This window comes from Macadamia integrifolia, unplaced genomic scaffold, assembly GCF_013358625.1.
Source record: "Macadamia integrifolia cultivar HAES 741 unplaced genomic scaffold, SCU_Mint_v3 scaffold3088, whole genome shotgun sequence".
In the NCBI taxonomy this organism is placed as follows: domain Eukaryota; kingdom Viridiplantae; phylum Streptophyta; class Magnoliopsida; order Proteales; family Proteaceae; genus Macadamia; species Macadamia integrifolia.
Window position 1 is genome coordinate 1 of NW_024869194.1, and position 23,670 is coordinate 23,670.

General features: G+C 37.6%; 2 protein-coding genes and 1 long non-coding RNA gene across 11 annotated transcripts; 2 read left to right on the forward strand and 1 right to left on the reverse strand.

The window, feature by feature from the left end:
- The first annotated feature begins 319 nt into the window (after nt 1-319).
- Nucleotides 320-966, forward strand: LOC122067728. The gene is made up of 2 exons (XR_006136857.1): nt 320-426; nt 554-966. It is a non-coding gene; the product is annotated as an uncharacterized LOC122067728 (long non-coding RNA).
- Nucleotides 967-8,254: 7,288 nt separating this feature from the next.
- On the forward strand, nt 8,255-14,549 carry LOC122067726. Of its 8 annotated transcripts, none has more exons than XM_042631567.1 (7): nt 8,255-8,453; nt 8,538-8,613; nt 9,975-10,063; nt 12,698-12,796; nt 12,890-12,986; nt 13,374-13,548; nt 14,080-14,549. In XM_042631567.1, exons 3-7 carry the CDS (start codon nt 10,043-10,045, stop codon nt 14,153-14,155), a joined length of 468 nt encoding a protein of 155 aa, XP_042487501.1. In that variant the 5' UTR covers nt 8,255-8,453; nt 8,538-8,613; nt 9,975-10,042; the 3' UTR covers nt 14,156-14,549. The 8 variants fall into 8 exon arrangements, with proteins under 8 accessions (XP_042487501.1, XP_042487498.1, XP_042487497.1 ...); XM_042631564.1 differs by having other exon boundaries at nt 8,540-8,682; XM_042631563.1 differs by having other exon boundaries at nt 8,255-8,433; nt 8,538-8,682.
- A 1,291-nt stretch (nt 14,550-15,840) lies between these two features.
- On the reverse strand, nt 15,841-22,017 carry LOC122067725 (nascent polypeptide-associated complex subunit beta-like). 2 transcript variants are annotated; one of them, XM_042631561.1, is made up of 6 exons: nt 21,880-22,017; nt 18,476-18,543; nt 17,346-17,494; nt 17,208-17,264; nt 16,756-16,794; nt 15,841-16,217 (listed from the first exon to the last, which is right to left on the reverse strand). In XM_042631561.1, the coding sequence occupies exons 2-6, from the start codon at nt 18,541-18,543 to the stop codon at nt 16,060-16,062; spliced, it is 471 nt and encodes a 156-aa protein (XP_042487495.1). In that variant the 5' UTR covers nt 21,880-22,017; the 3' UTR covers nt 15,841-16,059. The 2 variants fall into 2 exon arrangements, with proteins under 2 accessions (XP_042487495.1, XP_042487496.1); XM_042631562.1 differs by having other exon boundaries at nt 21,810-21,968.
- Nucleotides 22,018-23,670: the final 1,653 nt, after the last annotated feature.

Here is a 23,670-nt window from a genome sequence, read left to right on the forward strand (position 1 = left end):
TGAAAAGAATCAATTTTCTTTTGTTAAAAATTCCCTTCGTCTTCTTCTTCTTTCTTTCTTTCATTTTTATTTTTTTATTTTATTTTATTTTTTTAACAATGCCAAGTTCTGAAAATCAGTGGCCTCACCATTTTGGTGATGGGTTCTGAAAATCAAGCCAAAAGCAGCTCCTGCAACCAAATTAAGATGTAATTGCAATAAGCAGCAATGTCCTTTGTTTGGCAGAAAGAACAGGATAGATAAATTCAATTGCTTTGATCCTAGAGATGGGTTAGATAGCCAGTGGTCATCCAGTTCAAATGCCAAGCTTTCTACTTGGTGGGTTTTGTTCAGGTTGCAATAAGACATCTTTGGATGCAGGATTTGCAAGAGATACTGATGAAGCTCAGGGATGAACATCGGTATTGCCTCTTCTGTGGATGTCAGGTAAGATGAACATTAACACTTCTACCTTCAGGATTTATCTATTATTGTCAGACATAGTAATCTAACTTGGAAGATTCAAAGAAAAGAAAATTCTGATTATTTTCCCTTCACTCTGTTTTTGTTTCAGTATGAATCAGTGGAGGCACTATTATCCAACTGTCCAGGAACTGATGAGGATGACCATTAAGCCTTGCTTCAACAAAACTCAGTGAGAGATACAAGTGGATTCTATAGCTCAAGTCAATCCCATGACCTCCTGGGACCTGCTACCACCACACTCCACTGAAGGATAAAACCACATACAGAAGTGCAGTCCAAGAATTGTTTGTGTCTTGGGGGGTGTAGTAATTGCTGTTAAACAAAGTGAAAGGGTTCTTTAACGGCTTCACCACAGCACAGCAATAGGGATTGTATACATTCAAAATCAAAATAAAATAGAAAGAAGAGTACCCATTCTCTCACTTGTTAACATAACATAATTTGTTGGTTCCTATTCTTGTTAATTAACTATCAGCAGTATGTGGAATTTATCCTGCGTCAAATCACAGTACAAATCATCAGCACTTTAGTATGTAATACAGAATGAATATTTGCTAAATCACTGGAGTTTGGCGATCCACATTTCACCCTCAGATCTCTTTATCCATCTCAGGTTGTGGCGACATGATTTATTCCTTACTGTTTTGTTTCAGGAGAGATCTGCTCTTACCCACTAAGATCAAGTTTTGGCAGAGACATTTTAATCAGCCATATACACTGACCATACAAGTACTGTAAAGTGAAAAGACCACTCCACAAGATTGAGATGTCCAACAATTTAAGTTAATACACGCAATAACATACCACAGCATGTCTAAGTGATCATGTAGGAGAGTGTAACGATTGTTAGTGAGAACAATAACAGAGACGCAGAGCAGAAGAACAAAGAAAGCGAAGGCAAAGGGGTATTTCCTCTCCTTTATGAGACTCTGAATCGATGGTTCCATTATGAACCTCCTTTAAAGAATATCTGATCCTTCAAAGAGGCTTCTCAAGAGACAGAAATGAAGAGCAGAAAACATACAAAGAGATCAGGATCAAGAACAAGCATGGACGAAGAAACTGATGAATCATCATTGGCTGTTTCACCATAGAAGAAGAAAAAGAAGAAGAAAAAGAAGAAGAAGAAGAAGAAGAACAAAAAATGGAAACCGAATTTCCATAATATTAAGAACACGCATACGAAGAACAAAAAAATCACATAAGAATCGAAATCTAACCTTAAATCAAGCTTCGATTCTAGTTCTTCAAACCTTGGAGTCGATCGTCTGATTTGGAAATAGGGTAAACCCTAGATATGAAGTTTACAACCTGAAAAATAGAAACTGAACTTCAATAATCTTAATAAAACACAAATGTAGCCCAAGAATACAAAAAAGAATACATAGAAGAGGGGAAATCTCACCTTCAATCAACTCGATTTTAGGTGTTCTTCTCAGATGCGAGCATCTGTCATGGACAGAGGGTAAATATGAGAAACCCTAAACACAATAAAAGAAGAAGAAAAAGAGAAGGAAGAAAGAAGAAAAATAAGAAGAAGAAGAAGAAGAAGAAAACGAAGACGAAGACGAAGAGGAAGAGGAAGAGGAAGAGGAAGAGGAAGAAGAAGAAGACGAGGAAGAAGAAGAAGATGAGCGGAAGAAGACGAAGACGAGAAAGCAGAGGAAGCAGAGGAAGAAGAAGAAGAAGAAGAAGAAGAAGAAGAAGAAGAAGAAGAAGAAGAAGAAGAAGAAGAAGAGGAATAAGAAGAAGAAGAAGAAGAAGAAGACCATTATCACGATTTACCTGTTGCTTCACCCGTCGCTTTGTTTCAGGGAGAACCTCGGTCGGACTTCACCGTCAGAATCGCAGGAAACCGTGGAAATGAACTCCAGTTGAATCCATGTCTTTTATACGAACCCAATAAACCGTGACTCGATTCCGGATTAACCTATTGAGGTTGATTCGGATGAATCATGGATTTTAGTTGAAATCCCTGATTCTACTGGCCACCACGACTCCGAATCGATTTTTCACAAAAATGAACCAAACGGTTTAAATTTAATGGGAAACTGATTCCCTGGGATCTGGTCCGATGGATAAATCGAACCAAACGCCCCCTTAAGGATCTTCCACAAATGGCAGTTAAAAAGTCAAACAAAGTGGCTTAACATCCACAAACAAACAATGACAGTTGGAAGGTAATTTCATTGGATGAAAATCAAACCCACTAAGGTTAAATTTGATGGTTTGTCTTTAACCTAATTCTTTGTGAAAATTCTCTCCACCCTGGTAATATGAGTCATACAAAGATTTTAATTCACCAAAAAAAAAAAAAAGATAAAAAGATTTTAGGTGTTGGCTTATGTGGCAATTATGTGGCCAAACCATAAGGTGGTCTTTGTAATTTGGTGTTACTTACCCATTATGCTACTAGGCAACCCCCAATATTTTTAACCCATGCAGCTCTGATTTTTTTCTTTATATTTGGGTTTCATTATTATATATTAACGATGGATTTAACAAACCTTAAGCTCTTAAACATGCACAACTGTAGACAAATACTGCAAGTGGCAAATACATTCTTTCTTAGTATAAGTTTTTTTTTTTTTTTATTTGCTTAATAATTCACAAACAAATCTTCCTTCTTATCGATCTTGGTGTTGTCACAGAACTTAGACTTGTCAAATTTATCATTAACATCAGTTACTGCATTGGCAATATGGGTCCATGGGGACTAGTTCAATCTCGGTATGATCTGATTCATATGGTTGTGCAATCAGTATAGGCCTGCGGGACTACTCAAGCCGAAGGCCTGGATACCCGTCATTAGCAAAAAAAAAAAAAAATTACTGCATCGACAAATCTTATTCCAACAATAACATATATCATGGCAGTGATAATTGAATACCCATAATATCCTCCACTGAAATTTTTCTTTCTGAGTTGATGTTTTTGTTTTTCAGACAAAGATGAGTGAGAGGTACCCATGCTCCTCATCGAGCATGGCTCAGATGGTTCAGATGGAAGCAATACAAAGTGTCATTAATGTTCTATGCATAGAGAGAAAGTGGGAAGAGTGGAAACTTGGCTGGAATATAAAGAGTATGAACCTATGCCAATGGTGGTCAAAGGATTCTTCTTCAACCGTGGTGAAGGAAAACTCAATTGTCATTTCAGTGACTAGATTTCAAGTCGTAGGTGATGGTTTACAAGAAAAAAATAAATAAATAAACATACATAGAATACTCTTAAATTTTGTGTCAAATTTTATGTCACTTGGGGTAATGTAACCACCTAATCTTTGAATATTCTAAATTTGAGCCCAAATAGGTTCCACCATGTAGCTGAACAAAATTTTCTGAGGATGATAGTTGCCCTAATCGGGCCTAACATAAGATGAATCTACCTTATTTTTTGTCTAAGAAATGATAAGCTATCAGCTTTGCACAAGTTGGCCATTGATGGTTCTATAGAAATGTGATCTCAGCTCATCAATGATGCAAAGCTTATTGCAGTAAAATTCTCGGAACCCATCTAGTAATAGAAATTTTATTTTCAATTCTGTTGAATGGACTGAGCTTTCCCACACCCACGGTTAAAGAAGAATCCCTTGATGGAGGATCCCCTTACACTATAGGAGCATATAATCAACTCGATACTACAAGAGGCAGACAAAGGATTAATTATTGTCCTTTTATTTCATTGCATGGCAAAGAAAACATGTACCAAAAGATAAATAAATAAAACTTGAAGTTTGGACCCCTTCCCATTTGGTGACCTCCTCACATGGTATCTAATCATCAACAGAGGTTGTACCACACGTCATAAGGGTCTGATCCCCTATGGAGTGTTTGTTGGATTTTATATTATACAATATAAAATATTACTTTAGTAAAATTAAAGTTTCAAATAATGTTTAGGGTTTAGGGTTTCAAATAATGTTCAAAACCTTTTCCCTTTGTTTTTTTACTTTTTGAATATTGTTTGTACACTAGCAAGCAAGGACAAGTTAAGAGTTAAAAATAAATTTTCTCCAGTTTATTTAGTCCCACATCGGAAGTAGATGAAAGATGTGAAGGGTTTATATGAGGGAATATTTCTTAAGAGTGCAAGCCCTTGAGAGAGGTATTCTACCTTGCCATGTGTGTGTGGGGATCCCTAGGGTGCTTTTAAATTGTGCATGCACATCGGGCCATGGCAAATACCTCCTATTAAATTGTAAGTGTTTTTGGAAACCTCTCTTGTGGAAAAAGTGATCTCTTGCCAATGTCTTTTTCTGAGTATTATTAAAACAAATAGTGACTATTTTATCAAAAACCTCTCCGTTTACTACCATTTCGTACACAGTATACATTGAGTACTACCTTTGGTTCTCTCTATTGCAATCACTTATTGAAATTGCACCTTAAGAAATTGGATAGTTGTTTTATCTTGGAGGTGAGGACGTTGGTCAACCCAATTGCATATAAATACGAGACATTCAAATACCTTAAGAAGAGTATTCTGATACGACTCAACTCTACATTTTTTAAGGATTTCTGTTTATAATTCTACATATTCGGTTGGACTGGTAAATGAGACACACTCCTTTTTTTATTCAATAATATTTTATTAAAAGATTTGTCAAATTCTCATACCTATTGCCATTTTGGATCTCATTAGGGGAGGGTAATTACTCTCCCCATATGGGAAACTGATCCTGATTTAAAAACTTCCCCATGTTAAATTATGTTGCCCTATGTTGGGTTTCCGGAGCACCCACCAATGGGGTGGGTCTAACAGTCCCTGATGTTACCAAAAAACATAAAATAACAGTCCCTGACATGCCCTATTAATGGAATGGATATGGTATGACCAAAATCAGGTCTAGGTTTTAAAAGCCTAGCGGCCGTAGCCCACTCTATCTCAATCCCTCCTATTATCTTGTAAACTGGAAAACCACTTGTTTATTATCATGGGGGCGGGTGGGTTATGGTTAAGTTTTAAGTAGCTCGTGATCCTTCATATCCTCCAACTGAAATTTTGAAATTTTGGTAATTATTTTCATTGTCTTTTATATTTTGTATGACATGTTTGCTGTTGGAACTGATACTACAAGTATACTTAAAAAATAGACAATGACAAAGTCCAAAAGTCAAAAAAGAAGTTCAAAAGAACGTGGAAGGAGGGCAAAAGCAGTAAGATAAATATTACAGAAGAAGAAGATATAGAACAAATGCACTATTTGTAAGTATACTCCACTTCCATTATTGGTTCAACGTGAATTGATGAAAAATGTCAATATACAGGGGTTTATTAGCCAATGGTTAGAGCCATTGGAAGGGACCCTATGTCATTAAATGAAACAGATAAGTTTAAACCAGTGAAATTCTTCAATGATGCAAGTTCTATTAATTTCAGGGGCCATGATTTCCAATGAAATTCCATTTGGGGTAGGTCGGCGGAGGTGCCTGTGAACTCAATTCGGAATCACCGCAGTTGAACTTTCGTTAGCTAGTCTTGTACATAGGTTTGATTGGACATTGCCACATGGAGGGACTCTAGAGGATTTAGATATCACAGAAGATCTTGGGTTTTTTGTTTTTTTCTCTACTAAAAGGATCATGTATATTAAAAGAAAAAACATGGGAGAAAAAATACAAGTTGGGTAGCTTTGGCAGTGCCATCAGTAGGGGGAGGCAACTCCTCAACTTAACAACACTATTAGAAGTGAAACCTTGATCTAATCAAAGCATCCACCCGTAACTCTTCCTCTTAGAGCGAGGAATGCTAAGGTAAAAAGAAGAAATATCACTCCAAACTTTCAATTTCGCTAGATAATCCAAGCTCATGGGTTTTTATGCAACTTGCAATCTCCTCTTTTAGCTGTTGCAAATCTTCACTTCTAAAATGTTAGAAGGAATTCCACTTAAAATAAAAAAATAGAAAAAAAGTTTTCCACCACATTAGGGTACTATTTCTCTACCCAAATCAATGGACCAAGTTAATTGTTCATATGTAGCAAGGCATTCCTTGTAATAGAAAACTAAGGAATCTTTTATAATAAAAACTTAACATGTGAAGAAGAGACATTATGGTACATCTATCCACAGAAGTCAATCAACTCCGAGAAATCACGTGGTCTAATTAGGTCTACACCAAACTATTTTTTTATTCTACTTTAACATATAAACCAAACAGTATTTCAAATCCTGATCAGAGTGGGCCAAGGCCAGACTGAAGTGGGCCAAGGAACTCCCACCCAATGCTCATTTGTGATGTCCAAGGTACCCCACATAACAATCAGTGAGAAGGAGAACGTTAATTCGTCGCTATAGAAAGGCAGCCAACACCGACTTGGTTTGGGCTAGTGAGGATACCCGACCGTACTACAAGGGGAGGAGGGGACCAATCTTGGCCCACTTCAGCTGGCCCCACCTCTTTTAAAAACCACTGGTTAGTATTGCAGGCACCAAAACCAGCACACAGGAATAGCCCGAATCCATATAGCTATAATAAGGGTTTCTAGCCAACATGGGGCCCCCACAGGCGAGGATGTTCAAAAGTCAGGAATCTATTCTTATGAAGCGTCAGATTGGTTTTACTTTCATCTGAAACCAATCGAACGGTTAAAATTCTATACTTTTCCGAAACACTTGTTTGGTAGCCGAGAGAAATAAAGAAAAGAAAAGAAAAGAAAAGAAAAGAAAATTATACAGTTCGATTTTCCTTTATGATAATTTCTCTCAACATTTGGTTATCATCTACGGGGAAGAAGATTCTTCCGTTAAAAATTCAAATTTACCTCGAAAACAGCAAATTTTTCTCCCAGTCGCTTCAAAACAAATCTGGTCTATACGGCAAGATTTGGCAAGAAATTATTTTGTGTGTGTGTGTATCAAACAAAGAAGCTCTGATTCAAGCAGAGGAGGGGTTTCAGGATAGTTTAGGGTCCAGAACTGATTTTATCTCCATGAACCAGTTGCGACCAATAAAATCAAAAGAGAAAAAGAAGAGAAAAGGAAGGAACACTATTACTACCCATCCTTGTTCTACCGCCCAACAAACTCAGAAACCTTCTTCCTTGATGTAGACATCGAGAATTTGAATCTTGGGTTGGAAGCTTGTCAAGAACAGAAAGCCACCAACCGTGAATACCACTGACTGTTCTCTCTACATTTCTCCTTGGTCCTCTCTAATTTGAATTCTCGATACACGTACCATGAAAGAGATGAGTTAGTTAATAAACAAAGGAAACAGAAAAGGAAAGTAAGCAAAATGTGATGTCGATGAGAAAGAGTAAAAAAAAAAAAAGAGATAAAAGATTTCAACTACATGTTCTTCCTGCTAGTGTGAAAACCCTAGGAATGCACTTATCAACAAAAAACCTTATCAACATATGACTTGTGGAGACTTACATTGAGCCGTTGAATGGAATGGTGATAGGAGTGGTGTAAAAGGACTTGTTTGGTGTGGATCTAGGACAGATGAGGCTGAAAGCATATCATCTTTATAAATTTTATTTTAATATTTTTATATTAATTAAATGTAAAAACAAATATATTTTTCTTCTTTCTTGGTTACAAAACATAAACAATCTTATTTATTCATTTCTTTTTTAGATTCTTTTTTTTTCTTTTCTTTTCTTTTTTCTTCTTTTCTTTTCCCTTGGCACCAAACACAGCCTAAAGCAAAGGACCGAAGCGCAAACGATTCACCATTTCATTCTCGGACAGTGGCAATTTCGATATTTTTGGAAATTACTTGGGCATTTAATGTAAACATTTGGCCATACCTCTCGGTACTGCAAAAAAAGGCCAAAAGTACGAAGCACGACACAGAGAGTCAGAGCCTTCAACAGAAAGAGCTGTCACTACTCACATCTCAGTCTCGTCACAATTCTGCAACTGCTTCTGCATTTCTCCTTAATCCGAAAGTGAGAATCAACGAGAGGTAGCTGAACTGTGAACTGTGAACGGTGAAGATCACTTCTAGTTTGAGTTTCAGGTCGAGAAACGCAGGAAAATGTAGAAATTTTGATTTTTTTTAAGTTCTCGATTCTTCCAAGCTCATTTTATTAATGGTTTCTTTCCTTTTTTGTAAACGTGCAGAGAGAGAGAGAGAGAGAGTGTTCATGTTCATCCTATGGCAACGAGGCGTTGAAGTCAAAGACTCACAGGTCAGAAGGTGTGTCTCCTCGATTCGGCCTTCCTTTCTTCTTTGCATTGCTTTGCTTAGAGATCGCTTTGAAGGAAGGTATTATTTTCCCTTTACTCTGTACAACCATCATATTTTCCTTCTCTCTTCCCTGCACTTTTTTCTCTTTTTCTTTCTAAATGCGTTTTTTCATGAGGAACCGATTAAATATGAATAAGGAAAAGCAACTTTAATGGCGATGAAGTTTCTCTCTCTTTGTCTCTTTCGCTTCTTTTTTCCGGTAGATCTCCGACTACTAGAAACTCTCTCTCTCTCTGTAAATTTTTTTTGTTGAGTTTCTCTGTAAGTTGCAGAAATTCTCTCCTGATTCACCTATTTGATTCATTGTTTTTTCAATAGAGTAAGAAGAAACAAAATCTTTCAATTCTCGATTTCTTATGCGAAGATCAGAGTTCTCCGATTCTTGATCTTCTTTGTTGCAGCTTCTTCAGATCGAATTCGCTTAAGTCATCAAAAGCCACATTAAGAGATTGCAGAGCATTGCTATTTGCTACACACAGCGCTCTTTTCTACCTTTTATTTTTATTCTTATGTAAAAATTAACAAAAGACTCCCTCATATTTTGTGTATTTCCAGAAAATCCGCACTTTTTGGTATATGGGACTCCTCACACACGTTTTGTTATGGACCCCACCGAAATTAGACGGATAACTCATTCTCATCTGCCATCTGCTGCAGTGTGCATGGTTTTAGGGCACGGTATCGGGCATCCCCAAAACCGATACTCTTTTAGAATGGATCGGTATCGGATTGCCCATATTGTATAGAAATGCTCTTGATTTAAAAAAAATAAAAAATAAAATAAATTGACCTTTTTACTCCTGCTTTGTGCCATCTGGTTCAACCGATACAGTATCGGCCAGATATTGAGATCGAAAACTTGTCAGACTGATACGGATCTCCCGATACGATACCGATACTTAGAACATTGCCACTTTGGTGAAGGGTGTTAATGTGAATAAGCAGATACTCAAGGTCATTGTAGTGATTAAAATTAATTTAGGGGATGAAGAAAGGAAATTTAAAAGGTAGTCGCTTGAAAGATTGAATGAGCTGTCAAATTGTGTAGTCCACTGGTTTTAACGCTTTTATTTTTATTTTTTTTACCAAAAAAACAGAAAAAAGGGTTTTAACGGCGTCAGTTAGTTCTTTCTGTTTCAATGACTTCAAAGGTCCTGCAACATTCCAAACCTTACTTGACCCTTCCCTGTATATGGTGTTTCTCACTTTCTCTCTGAAATTAGAAAAACTAAGAGAGGAAAGGAAATGGGGGAGAGCTGTGTTTGGTTTCTGAATAAGAAGCGATTTAAACGTTCTGTCCATTAACGCAGGAACGAGGAACTTACCCTCTAACAGAGAAAGGGACAGTGGGAGAGAAAGAGTGGTTCTGTTGGCTGTGATGAGTGAAGTTTTGATGCAGGTGAGTGGGACAACTCATACGCTCTTTGGTCATAATGTTTCATTACCCCTTTTTCTTTTGTTTTCTTTTAGCTTATTTGGGGATTAAATTGCTATTGCCTGATCATTCTATTGGGGGCGACAAAGATAACAGAAGGTAGGGTGTCTGTGCGTGCTGGATGGGAGCCAAGATTAATGCCTTAGTGGGTCCTTCCTTGAGTATCTTTTCTGCTTCAAACCTACTGCCTATCATAGGTTCCTGTCATTTTATGGAAACCATACCTAAATGGGTTTGGCTTAAAGGTTTTTGAAACCTCTGCAACCTACCCCTCCATTCATGCTTGATTGACAATGCTAGAAAGTAGAGGCATTTTAATTGTAAGAATGAGGGACTACAAAGAGATTTCAGGGTCTGATTATTTTCCAAATGGGAGTGAATTAGTGATTGAGGAAGAAACCCAAATTGATCTTAACTATTCTGGCTATTCTACATCAGATGGCTGTAAAGTTTGGAGAGTTTATTAGCTTTTCAAACTTCTTGGAGAAACATATTGCATCGTTCCTGTGGAATCTTTTGAAGTGTAATCCTTGCATTATTAAAGGATAAAGCAAGAAATCTTTCAAGCACAGAAAATGTTTGGCAGACACCGACCAATAGAAGCTAATTATGAAATTACAAGATCTAATTATTTATTTCATTACTAATTATAGCTATGAAGGGCCAAACTTCCCTTCTACATATTATTAGTAAACTTTTCAGGACACTCACATAGGGGGTAGAAAATTGTTTGTGCACATTTTTCTGTGTTTAGCATGGTTTGAGGAATTGGATCAGATCTGTCAGGAACTCACTTTATACTGGGAACAACTTCAATACCCAAGAAATATCAAAGTATTCCCAAATCTTTCATCTGAAAATGTCTCTGTAGATATGCCTTGACATCTGCAATCCCAGAAGAGTTATCACCAGAAATAGTGATATCATCTATATACACAATTGGAAATGCAATACCTTTGTTGCATTCTCTCCCTTAGAAACATACCAAGGAGATTGCTCATATACACCTCCTGTTCTAAATCACTTTGTAGGAAGACATTCTTGATATCAAGTTCAAACAAAGGCCAACCAAGATTAACAACTAAGGATATTAGAACTCGAACAGAGTTAAGTCGAACAACTGGAGAGAATCAATATAATCAATGCCATACGTCTGAGTATCCTTTGATGACCAAGCGAGCCTTCAGTGATCATTGCTCAAAAAAACCATCTGAGAGATACTTGACAATATACACCCACTGACACTGCACAAGATACTTCCCTGGGGGCTAAGGCAGTAAGAGACGATGTCTGATGATCTAATCAAGCATCCATCTCTATGTCCATAGCATTTTTCCAACCAGGATGTAACAAGGCTTTCTGGTACTTAGTAGACACATACATAGTGTAGATAAAGACAAGGCAAAAGTACAAAGTAAAGGTGGAAGATGAGAAAAATGGAAACAAACACCACCTTTAACAGAGACTATGTGATCATTGTTATTGGCGGTAGTTGTTTTTACCCCCCTTTCATTTTTCTCATCAATCTTAGTCACCTGGATACAGTGAGGATGTGACTTGTGTGTGGATTTTTTGTGCTTGAACGTGAAGTTTCTCACTCGATTCCGTCTCCTTATTTGAATTTTGAAGTGTCCAAGAAACTTGTGAAAAGACATCGCAATTCTTATTTCTTAATAATAATTATGATTTCAAAGAAGAGCATAAATGTAGGAGATCTACATTTTGATGTGCGCATATTTGTGGATGCATTTGCAGGCATGGTTGGACATGACATTGAAGAAGAAATAGGGTAGGGGGATGGAGGAGAATAAAAAAATATAAATAAAAGAGGGGATATGAAGTACTTGATTGGAGCTACCCTTCTGACCATTAACAACTTTTTTCCTTGTTACAGTTATCTTCTCACTCTTCCTGTCATGAACCCCTTTGTCGTGGAGAAGAAAAGTCATAGCAAACCATATGCCTCTGACCATGTAATATCAGACGTGGAACCATATATTTCGTCATCTAACTTTATATAGGCAGTGTTTAGGGAAATATTTCCCCATCTAATTTTATATTGGTAGTGTTGGGGAAATTGGAACAAGGTTTCCAACACAGTTTGTGTAGGTTTGTAGAAGGGTTCTGGTTGGGTTTCAAAGACTTCCAATGTAATAAGGGTGTTGTTGGTTACCCATCCAAAAAAATAGAAGGGAGTTCTTGGTTGATAACATATCTAATGCTGTCATCCACATTAGCCATAGTAGAGGCTAATCTGCATGCCATGCCTCTCTCAATAACATCCCATTAGTTTGAGACAGGTCTTTTTGGCCACACGGCAGCAAGCTTTGGGCTGTGAGTTACCAAATAGCTTGGGGGTTGAAGTTGGCACACTTGGAGCTATTTGGATAAGCCATTGAATTAAAACAGGTAGTTACAAAAGAATAGACATTATTGGTTGAGGGAATTCCATTAGCAACGTGGTCTTTTTTGACAATTTCCTTCCAAAACTGAAAATTTTGGTTCTGACAATTAAAGGAAGATCTTGTAGGAACAATTCTAATGAAAAAAAGGAACTTGCTTTTAAATCTGCCATTAATCAGTTATTTTATTTATTAGGGTCAATCTGCAACAATGGATAAAACTGCTAATGTGGTGTTGGATATTGAGAGCTTAGTACAATCAACAGATAAAAGCTCAGGAAGCCCCAAATTGACTGTGAGTAACCAACTCTTGTAGCAATCTCAGTGATTTGCCTGCGTTGAGCTCGCCGACCATGTTTTCTCATTTATTTCTTATTTCATTCTCTAGAGAGCACTTTCACGGAAAGGCTCTTGTCGGATGGAGAGACGGTGTGGTATGGAGGTGGAAGAAATAGATGAATCATCAAAAAAGATTCTTTTGAAAGGTATGAACTGCCTAGTTCATAATATTTTCCAGGTATTCTGATTCCCATTCATTATGAAATAATAATCAATCTGCATGGAGGTTTTAGACATTAGTGTTTCCAGATTTTGTACCAATGCGCAATTCATGAGTCTACTACAATCAAAATATGCTCTAATATGATGGTTCTAGCCAATGATAAATATCAATGGAGGATATGAAATATTTTCTCGGATTGATTCATCAGATCATGGATACCAACACTTGGCCAGCGTGCAATAGTCTAGCTTTGGTATCTTATATAGAGATCAAACATTAAGCACCCAAGCGAGGAAAATAGAGATTCTTATACCAAGGTAGGACCTGGATGCGCTTGCATGCTGATATCTCTAATTCATCCCTCTTGCAGTGAATTCACCGCTGGAGCCACTGAAGCAGCCATTGATCACAAACAAAGGTAGCACAACAGCCACAGCTACCCTTAATGGCCCTAATCTCATAGAGTCCAGTGATGGACGGAGTAAGAGATTCAATCGCCTCACATCAGTTAATCCAAGGAATATCCTTCTCTTCTTTGCAACAATGTAAGTGCAACATTATAAAAATGAAAATTTCCATGCCCCCCCAACAAAACCTCTCCTGAAGTGTAGAAATAAGAAAGCCAAAATACCACAACATGTTGCCCATGACGATCATCGCTTCCATATCTCCCAGCAAATATCTCTGGGGTCCAATATTGGCCCAACACAACTACCATGTAGCAACCCCTGACCATGGTGCTATGAAACCACAATACACTAGTAAATGAATACTATACTAGTGACCATTACATATGCGGAATGGGCACTTGATACTAATAGCTTCAAATAGCGTGAGAATATATTTCTTTTGCTGGCTTTGTTGACATTAGGAGGAAACATGAAACCAACAAACTCTTACTGATTCATTAGTTGAACCAAACTTGCTTATAGTCAGCAGGCTCAGTAATGTGCTTCTTGAGATAATATATGAACCAAATTGGTCAATACTTTTATGAAAGAATCTGTGGGAACCTTTCCCTTTGAGGATTATGTTTATCTAAATACTGATATCTGGTTCTCTGGTTTGGTGTTCAGGTCTAGCATGGGCACAATGATTCTCATCTACTTCACGCTGGCCATTAACAGAAAGGTTGGGTTTCAGAGAGGGTAGAACATCAACAATTCATTACAAGAGAAGTTGATGGGATCAAAGGGACTTCCTCACTCTTATCTTCTCATTCGTATCTCTTTACCTGGGGGAGGCCACAGTTCCAAACAAGAGTGGAAACTTGCTGATGAACTCGAGGGTTCGTCAAATCCCCGCTGTTAGAAGTGTTGAATGGTTTCATTGCGATCAATTAGCAGAAAAGTGCAATGAAGTTACAGTCCCACATGTTTGTTCTGTTTAACACACATTGTGAGATAATTCCCTATGGAGAACCGTCCTTTTTCATTTGGGGATGGTGGGGCATTTGTAATGCAGGGGCTAGAGCCTAGGGGACATCTTTTATATCGTAAAGACTTATCTGTTTCAATCATGCATAATGAAATTCCTTTTTCTCCCATTTTAGTAGATATATTTGACTAGGCAGTAAGCTAAAAGGTACGCTCCCTCTTGCTAAGAAGGGCTGATCACTGGCAACTAGCGGCTCTGCCGTCGACGTTCTTTCAATACTATACGAGCTGTAGGATCATGAGTATCACCCAAGGCATACATGGTTGGCCGGTGCCGGTGTGGCAACCAATTGATCCACCGGAATATAAGCGAGTAGCATTGGGGCAAGCAGCATTTAAACCGAAAAAGCGATTCACTTGGTTCTAATAGCAGATCCAATCAAAATCCCAATATCGACGCTCACCCTCTTGGAAGTGTTCCGACCCCTTTCTCTTTCTTCCTTTTCCGATAGCCTTTAGTAGAGGAGCATCTCTAGTAGTGTCCAGGCCTCCAGGGCCACCTAAGTCTTCATTATCTGTCAGAATACCTCTTCCCAGCAGCCTCTCTTTCCACAGAGAAGTGAAGGGACTAGGAGTACCTGCCGGAATGAGCTGAATTTCCCTCTGAGTCTCTCTCTAAGTCTTAGTTCACCTCTCCTGTAAGTATGCCCTGAAGAATGAACGGATGAAGAAAGCAACCGATACCCAATCTAAAACCATGCACTAAATTGACCTCATAAATCCTCTACTCGATCTTCATGCGCCCACATGGTTCAATTACAGAGGATCAGAAACAACACGAATGACCGTCAGGTTAGATCGAGATTGGTTATCAGTCAGGACTTGGGAGTAAAAACAGTTCAGACCTTCCAATGATTGTTAATTGTGTTTTAGTTGTACTTTATCTCGAAATTCACCCGTCGAATCTCTCTGCCCATTGACTAAGAAGGGGGCGGGGGAGGCAGCCTTCAACTAGACTTATCCACCACTCCTTTCTCATCCAGTCTGCGATGCTACCTAAATCAGATTGAAAAGACTGGAGCATCCATCCCCGGCTTTACAGAAGTTTCATGAGCCGAACTGAGATGATGACCAGCTCCCGAGGATGAGGCTAGCAAGATGGGCATTAGAAGCTGCTCTTCTGCCCCAGAAATCGATTGCAAAACAGTGGGGGCGCAAAGCTCACCCAGCAGGTCTCCAAAAAAATGTCAGATTTTCCATATGCTAAATAAGATCTAGGGCTACGCAAATTGCACAAGATGCGCCTTGACCCAGAGGTTCCCAGCTCAGATCATGACCACTAAAATCTCTGTACGATTGTGATCCTTGTCAGATCACTATTATATTCAAAGGTCGATAATTTGATAACATTTAAGTGTAGGAACAACATAGAACAGCTACGGTTCAAGGATCAAAATGAGATGATGCAAAAACTGTCAAGTCACTCAGAAATGAATTCAGGTACATATGAGGAGCTGAGCAAAACTCTTAGGATTTTGGTAACACCACCAAAATAACTAATTTCTAGTATGTCACAAGGAGGCCGAAAAAGAAGTAAATAAAACAGTAACTTAAAACTTGGGAATATAGGCCAAAAACAAGAAGAAAAAAAAAATACATAAAAGAAATCCTTCAGAATCTCTAGGAAGTTTGACCGTCATTAGCAGCAGCCTCAAATGTCTCCCCTGCCACAAGCTCTGGAACTTCATCATCATCATCCTCTTGGGTTGCACCAGCACCTGGTGCTTGCTTCTGGAACTGCTCTGCTAGCCTTCTCAGGTTGTCCAAGTTATCTGGACCTGGAAATAAACACAAAGAACCATAAAACTGATGGAACAAAACTATTGATCCCATAAAGTAGGAGTTGAACTATGCACCCTAAAAAAGAATGAACTCTGCCTTCAATTTTCAAGCTCTATCATTGTTCTAGTGGAGTTAAGATTGGAATCTATTGCACTTGGAACAATCAAACAAAAAATATTACCCCAAAACAAAAAAAAATCAAACAAAAAGGAAACACTCGCAGTTGAACTAGAAGACCAAAATGGTATTCGAGTGAAAACTAACTAGCATCCTTTTAACATATGTTTTCAGCAAACAAAAGCTAGGATAAGAACCCTATTGAATGAGTATGCCATTTGAATACTGTGATTTCAAAAATTTGGTTTACAAGTATACAACAACAACAACAAACAGAGCCTTATCCCAACTTTATGGGGATAAGGCCTTGCATGGTGCACGGCCATGCACAGAACATTTTTGCCTTAAAATAATAACAAAAAATTAGACGAATAAAATTTGAAAACAAAGCACAGGAAGCGACAAAATGAATTATACCTAATTGGTTGATGATTCCAGGGAGAAGATCCTGTAATTCTGAGAGCAGAAGATATTCAGATGTTAGCCACTCCGAAATAGTAGTGAAAAAAAATTCTTTTTTGGTAGAATAAAAGTAGTTAAAATAAATACACAAACAAAAACAAATTTGAAGAAAATTCTATAAAGGAGATGCTAACAACATCAATGACACTCAGTTTTTCAGTGGGATTAAGAAGCTGCATCAGCAGACTGATGCTAATCATACAATTGAGTTAATTTCACTTGTAGAGGCAACAAAATGAGCATCACCCAATAATGTGCACCTTTAATCATCATATATGTTATCTATGCACTTTATGGAATATGTACACCAAATGATGTATCATCTAAGTTAGAACTATATATAGTTAGGACAGAATGACAAAGATAGATGCTTATATGGAGAACTGAATGAAGGAATAAGAGAGTACTTTTTGTTTGGGGAGCACCACTAACAACCCAAGTGTTGGCAGCAATTGACGCTTGAACTGAAACAGATAAAAATACAGTCAGCAGATATAATAACCCATACATATGGATGTAATACCTCATGTCTAGCTGGTTTGTACCTTTGGGGTTTAGAAACTGGATGACTATGTCATCCTTGAAAATGTTGACTTCCTCGATGGCAGGGATGGCATTCACCCCTATTCTCTTCAGGGTGCTCTGGAGCCTTTTGTCGTCAGTTGTTGTGGTCTTATGAACTGCCTTCTTCTTTCTGTCGTCAAGAGCATGTAAATAATTCATATAACATTCAAAATATGTGGAAGATATTGAGCATCTGCAGCAGTCAGGTAAGAGACCAACTTTTTAACTTACAGAACAAGAAGCTTTCATATAACCTAAACCAAAATTTCAGCCTCTACTACAAGAAATTATGAATTAACATGACAGTTTTCTGTAACAGGTTATTTGAGTAATTTCATTAAGAGAGAGAAGAGTAGATTCCATTGAACACCAATAACAAGTTGTGAGAAAGCATTAGTAAGTATCCGCCAAAATACCCTAAGAGATGCTTCTCCTACCTCGTGCCTGCTGAAGCACAATGGAAGAACTTATTGGAAAAATAGGCAATCTGATCCATGTGGAATTTGAATACCCAGTAGTACCAATAAAGATGACTACTTCACAAAATGATATAGCAGTAACACCTGCCAACGTCAATCCGCATATTCTTCGCAACTTTAAAGTGTATCATTCATCTTCAACATACACCAAGAGAACAAAATTGGGGTTTCATATATAGAATACAGTATGAAAAATCCAGAAATCATCAGTTTAGTGCTCAAGACCATTCATTCTCTTGGCAGGCCCTTATTAGTAGAGCATAGCAGAAAACAATGGCAGCCAATACTCACTGAGCATGTAAGACGCTTAATTACAAAACCAAAAAGGCACATGCGACATGATACGAAAGTATTCCCCACAGGGGGTTGGACAAGCAAGTACGTTTATATTTTGCCAAATAACTTGTCCAAAGACATCAGACTGAGGGCCACGCCATGTATTCAAATGGCATCACACCAACATTATTGAAGGGGCTCCTGATACTGTCTTATCCAGAAAATACGAGAAATATTTCTTCAAGAAATCAATCATAGTATATCAGGTATGAGAAAATTTGACTTTCGATAACACTACAACTATAATGGTTTAAAATTAAATTGTTGAGTAATAAATAGGACAGAATTGAACCCACCTTCGCATGCTACCCTTGCCACCAGTGCGTACAGCACCGGCCATCTTCATAAGCTTATCCCGATTCATCTGTAACAGATGAAGGAAATACCTCATGAAGCTAGATCAAATACAAGTGCTACTAACCATCACTAGAGTAGGAATTTCAATATAAAAAAAAAATAATTACTAATCATGAACATAACTTGCAACCAAATGAAAGTAAAAGAATGGACCATGGAATACAAAAATGCCCCTTCATAACACATAGGGTTTTGGAAAGAAGCATAGAATACAGATGCCCCTCTGCCACACAAAGGCTCTAGGAAGGCAGCATAGAATCTAGATGCCCCCATCACACACAGGCTTTAGGATCTTGCATAAACATCAAACCCAATCCATAATTTGAATCTAATCTCTATCAAGACCATATACACTTGAGAGCCTCTTAATTTCACAAAGCTTGATCCTTCGGTATGTGATATAACATGAAAAAAATAGCCCATCCAATTACACATGGAGGTTTCATCTCGATCATGATTATGACCACTCCCTCATTGTTCATTCACTCTTACAAGAGATTATTCTTTGATCCTTTCACCCTAAGCTACAGAATGCCAAGATACCCACTTTTCACCCACTGGAATGATATAATCATTTGCAAATGCATTTTCATACCAAAGGTACACTGGTACATAGAAAAATCTATTGGAATGCAGTTTCATTGCTCATCTACATCATATAATAGGCTATTCAAACAAATAGGTCATGCATTAAAAATTATATTTGCTAAACATAAAAGAGACCGATATACCCAAGATATCAAAACTGCAATTTCCAATTCCAAACCCTCGCACAAAATCCATTTAACCAAACACTAAAGGGCCAAGTAGTGCTTACGTCGAAACCCTCGGGCAGAGTTTATCATAGATGGAATCTTCATGACGATCAATTCCTTTTAGATCATCATGGAGTACATTCCTCAACAGAGGTTAGATGATCCTTCTCAGACCACAATTTCTTTAGTTTATTAAACATACATCCCTTCAAATCGCTCAAACTAAACAAAGTAGCATTAGCAAATTTTCGTGCAATTTCCTCAAGCATAATGGTAGGGGACTAGCACTTCTAACTAGTAATTTCTCGTTCAACCATTTTAACATATAAAAAGAAACATTTCCAGCTGCAAACATTTATAAAAAAAAAAAAAATGTGAAGACAAAATTCCAAAGGCAAATTAGAACTACTTGTTTACACCACTGCTTCTAAATATTTGGCACTCTGATCTACAACACATTGATTTAACAACTGCCTAGCTCAGTTGGTGAGGTTGTGTGCTAAGCCACACTCATCAAGAGGTCTCAAGTTCGAGTCTCTTGGCTGTTACCTCCCCCTGCCCCTTCTTCCATAGTGTACCTGTCTAAAACAATAAACACATTGATTTGTATAGTCCTAGAATTTGCCCCTGCAAACTTAAATATATGTATCTTTAACATTCAGGTAATGCAAAAATGCATATCCAAATATAAAGTAGTATCCATTTTCAAATATCAAAAGTAACAAACTAACAATAATAATACCACCTCCACCAGCAGAAACAGTTGTGACGAGCAGATATAGCACAAGAACATTTCTAATGGAATTTTTCCTCTGAACATTTTCTAGAGAACTGAGAATACCTAATGGCAAATGGATCAAGCATAGTACTGACATAGGAAAGCACCAGTCAACAATAACACCGATTTAAACAAGTTATAAAACATGGATTGTAGTCGACACAAGATTACAAAAGTAGTTGACTAACATGCCCAGGGATGTGAATTAAGTATAAACATGGCTATGAAATTTACAAGTGTTAAGAGCAGAAACATGCTAGGTATATGTCTCCATCCATACAGAATAAACTCATTTTGCCCAAAGGGAGCAGAAAGGCATCAATGCTCCAGCCACAAAACCTCTTTACTATAAAATTAATTGTTCATCCTCAACAGTAGAGCATGCAGCTAAAGCATCCAAATTGTAGGTGATCAACCAACAACAAAAATCTGAGCTTCTGTAAGCATACTTGTTCCAAAATATATAGAGTACAATCCATTACATGAGATCTAAATCTTCCCAACGATACATTACTAATGGTCCAAGTAATACATGAAGCTGCATAGAAAACATAAAGATGCAAAACTAACTCAAGATTACACCAATTCCTAGTCTCACCGATGATAATGCATGTAAACTGATGGAACCATTCTTCCACTGACATATTGTCCCCTCCAATAAACCTCTTCACTGACTCTTGAATAAAGAATCAAGGGACCACTGTTTTTCTCTTCAAATGCATAATAGAAATATATATACGATGGGGAATAGTGAAGAGGATTGGGAAAGTATCTTAGCACATCAAACCACAAACCCAATAAAGCAACTAATATGAGCTAAGTTGTAGAATCTAACTCTGCAAGCTCATTTACTATGTTGGTCAGACATTGAGAGCAGCATAAAAGCAAGTGTTTTGAATCATGTTAGGCATCTTCCAAGACCCAATACACACCAGATGATGTACCAAAACAGACTCCCCTTGGCAATCAACCTAGACATTTCCAACTAAAGTGGCCATAAGTGTTACTCGAGAGCGTATCATGTGCATTATTTAAAACAATCAGAGCCACAGAACAAAAGGCAATATTGCACCAACTACTGTCCCAATCTTAAACATACTACCTACCCATGTCCAACATGGGCCTCTAAAAAAATAAATAAATAAAATAAAATAATTCTATGAGCTCCACATTTCCTCAACAATGTGAACACTGCACTTCCATCACCTGTACTTGGTTGAAAAACATCAACCGCTAGTAGCACTCTGAGACCTACCATTATCCAAGTACGCATAATAATACTTAACCAACAACCTATACTGACATCATCGTCTGAGCTAAGTAAAGCCCATAAATTGAATCAGATCCAAATCCAAAGTAAGGATTAGTGAAACAACTCCAATGAGCTCTAACAAACAACAAATTGATAAGAAAAACGAAACATTTATGGGGATTGGCCAGATGTCAACGACAGAAACAGAAACCGATCACTCATCATATCAATATACCCTAAATATAAACAATCAAACCTGAAACCCTCTTAAAGGCAACCAAAATCCTAACATCAAACTCCAGCCTGCTAATAACCTTCTTACAGCAGTCAAACCCCTAAAATTTCCCGAATCAAAATCTTATTCAACAAAAGCACGATAAGAAAGACATACATAACCAGACGCATGAACCCTAACTATACCACTAAGCTTACCGAATAAGACTCCATCGAATACCAGATGAGAGAATATAAGAGATCGAAATGCTTACATTGGAATGAGAAAACAAAACCAGAATCGAAAACCCAGATAAAGAGAGATGAGTGAAATTCGGAGAGTACCTTTGCGAGGGCTTTGTAGATAAAATGAGAGGCTACAGAGAGGTTTTGGTCGCCGCAAGCGCTAATGGCAAAAGTTCACTCAGCTGAGACCAGCGACTGGCGAACAACCCTATATAAAAAGCTACATTCCGAAAATGCCCCTCTTTTTTTTTTTTGATAAAGCGCCAATATTTTCTTGAATTTAAAAAAACAAAAAACAAAAACAAAAGCTTTTGCTTTTTTTTTTTTACTCCATCCTATTGGGTGTCAATGGCCAATGGCCAGCCTATTTGGTGCTAGTAGGGTTAATGGATACTTACTCTTACACACACTTGCATACGATTGGGTCCGATCCCATAAGTTCTTCTAGACTCTTCAAGCTGAAGTTGCCACCATTAGGCTAGGCTAGTGTTCGTAATAAGAAGCTTTTGCAAAAGGTCTTGCTTGGTGTAATGGTACGGTTAGTTTACGAAATAGGGGTATTTTGGGTAATGAAAAAATTATTTTCATTAGTATTTTTGCATTATTATTATTTTTTTATTTTTTTATTTTTTGTGTAATGGTAGACTAGTTTACAGTGTTATGCCAAGTTTTTATCCAAAGCAATAGGAGTATTTTGGGTAATTAAAAAAGTTCTCCCATAAGTAGTTCTGCACTATTTTATCAAAAAAAAAAAAAAAACCTTTTCAGAGGCTAGATTTTCTTTTGTGTGTCACATAGAATGGTGACGACTTATTGTCACCCCCTTTTGTTACATAGGGATTTACCCTTCTATAGAAAATTTATGCAACCGTTGTAATATAGGGCATCAAATGGTCAATTCGGTGTGAATCACCTTGTGGGTTTGAGGTTGCGAGTTTGATTTTGGCAAACCCTGTTGGTGCTTAGTGTGTCCCATAGCCCATGCATCGAGGTGGTATGTTGGACGATGATCTCAAGTAGGGGAGCTGAGGGCTATGATTTCCAACATTGAGCCATGTTTTCTTCTACCAAAACTAAATAAAAAAAAAAAAGAATGGTCAGTTTGGTTCGAACTAATTTCATGAATGTATTGGTCCAAATCGATTCTTTAAGGCGAGATTTGGTTTCAATTGATTTTGGATTAGTCCATCTCATGTTTATCGAGTTTTCTTAATGTAATTGTTCGTGCAGATTCCCACTTGCTTGGTGCTTGGTACCTGCAGGATCATGGATAAGAAAACTAGCCCGAAGGTGGTCTCTGATGCCTAAGTTAGTATATTAGTAAGGGAAGGAAACCTTGGAGTGAGCTCTGAGTGTTCTAAATTAATTGCTTACCTTTGTTTTGGTTGGGTTCCCTTTATGTCCTGGTCGGTGAGCCCTTCTACTGGTCCATAGGTCTCTTTCCTTACTGATGCGGACTTGAGCTATTGGTGGACTGATCACTGTCTGAGCTGAAATGGTTGATCTCAAAGCATCCAAACTGATCATAACGGTTAACTCAACCATTGTTGATCTTAAATTTAGGCACCATTTGACAATGTTCCTAAAAACACATTTCTAAGTTTTCCTGTTCCTAGAAATGGAGAAACTGGGTAAAAAACGTTTCATAATCTTGTTTCGTTCCACTCGTTTTTAGAAACATAAATAGGAATTTATGAAAATTTATGTTACAAGAAACGGTTGTGATGAAACAAGTTATACTTGTTTCGTTATTTCTAGAAACAAGTGAAGGCAACAAATTGTGGATTTGTGCTCGATAAAAAAGCCAAAAAGTGAGAAGCGTGACTCTTCTCAAGCTCAAAAGTGGACTCCACAGATCTGCAACTCAATAAACAGTAGAGACAACGACGA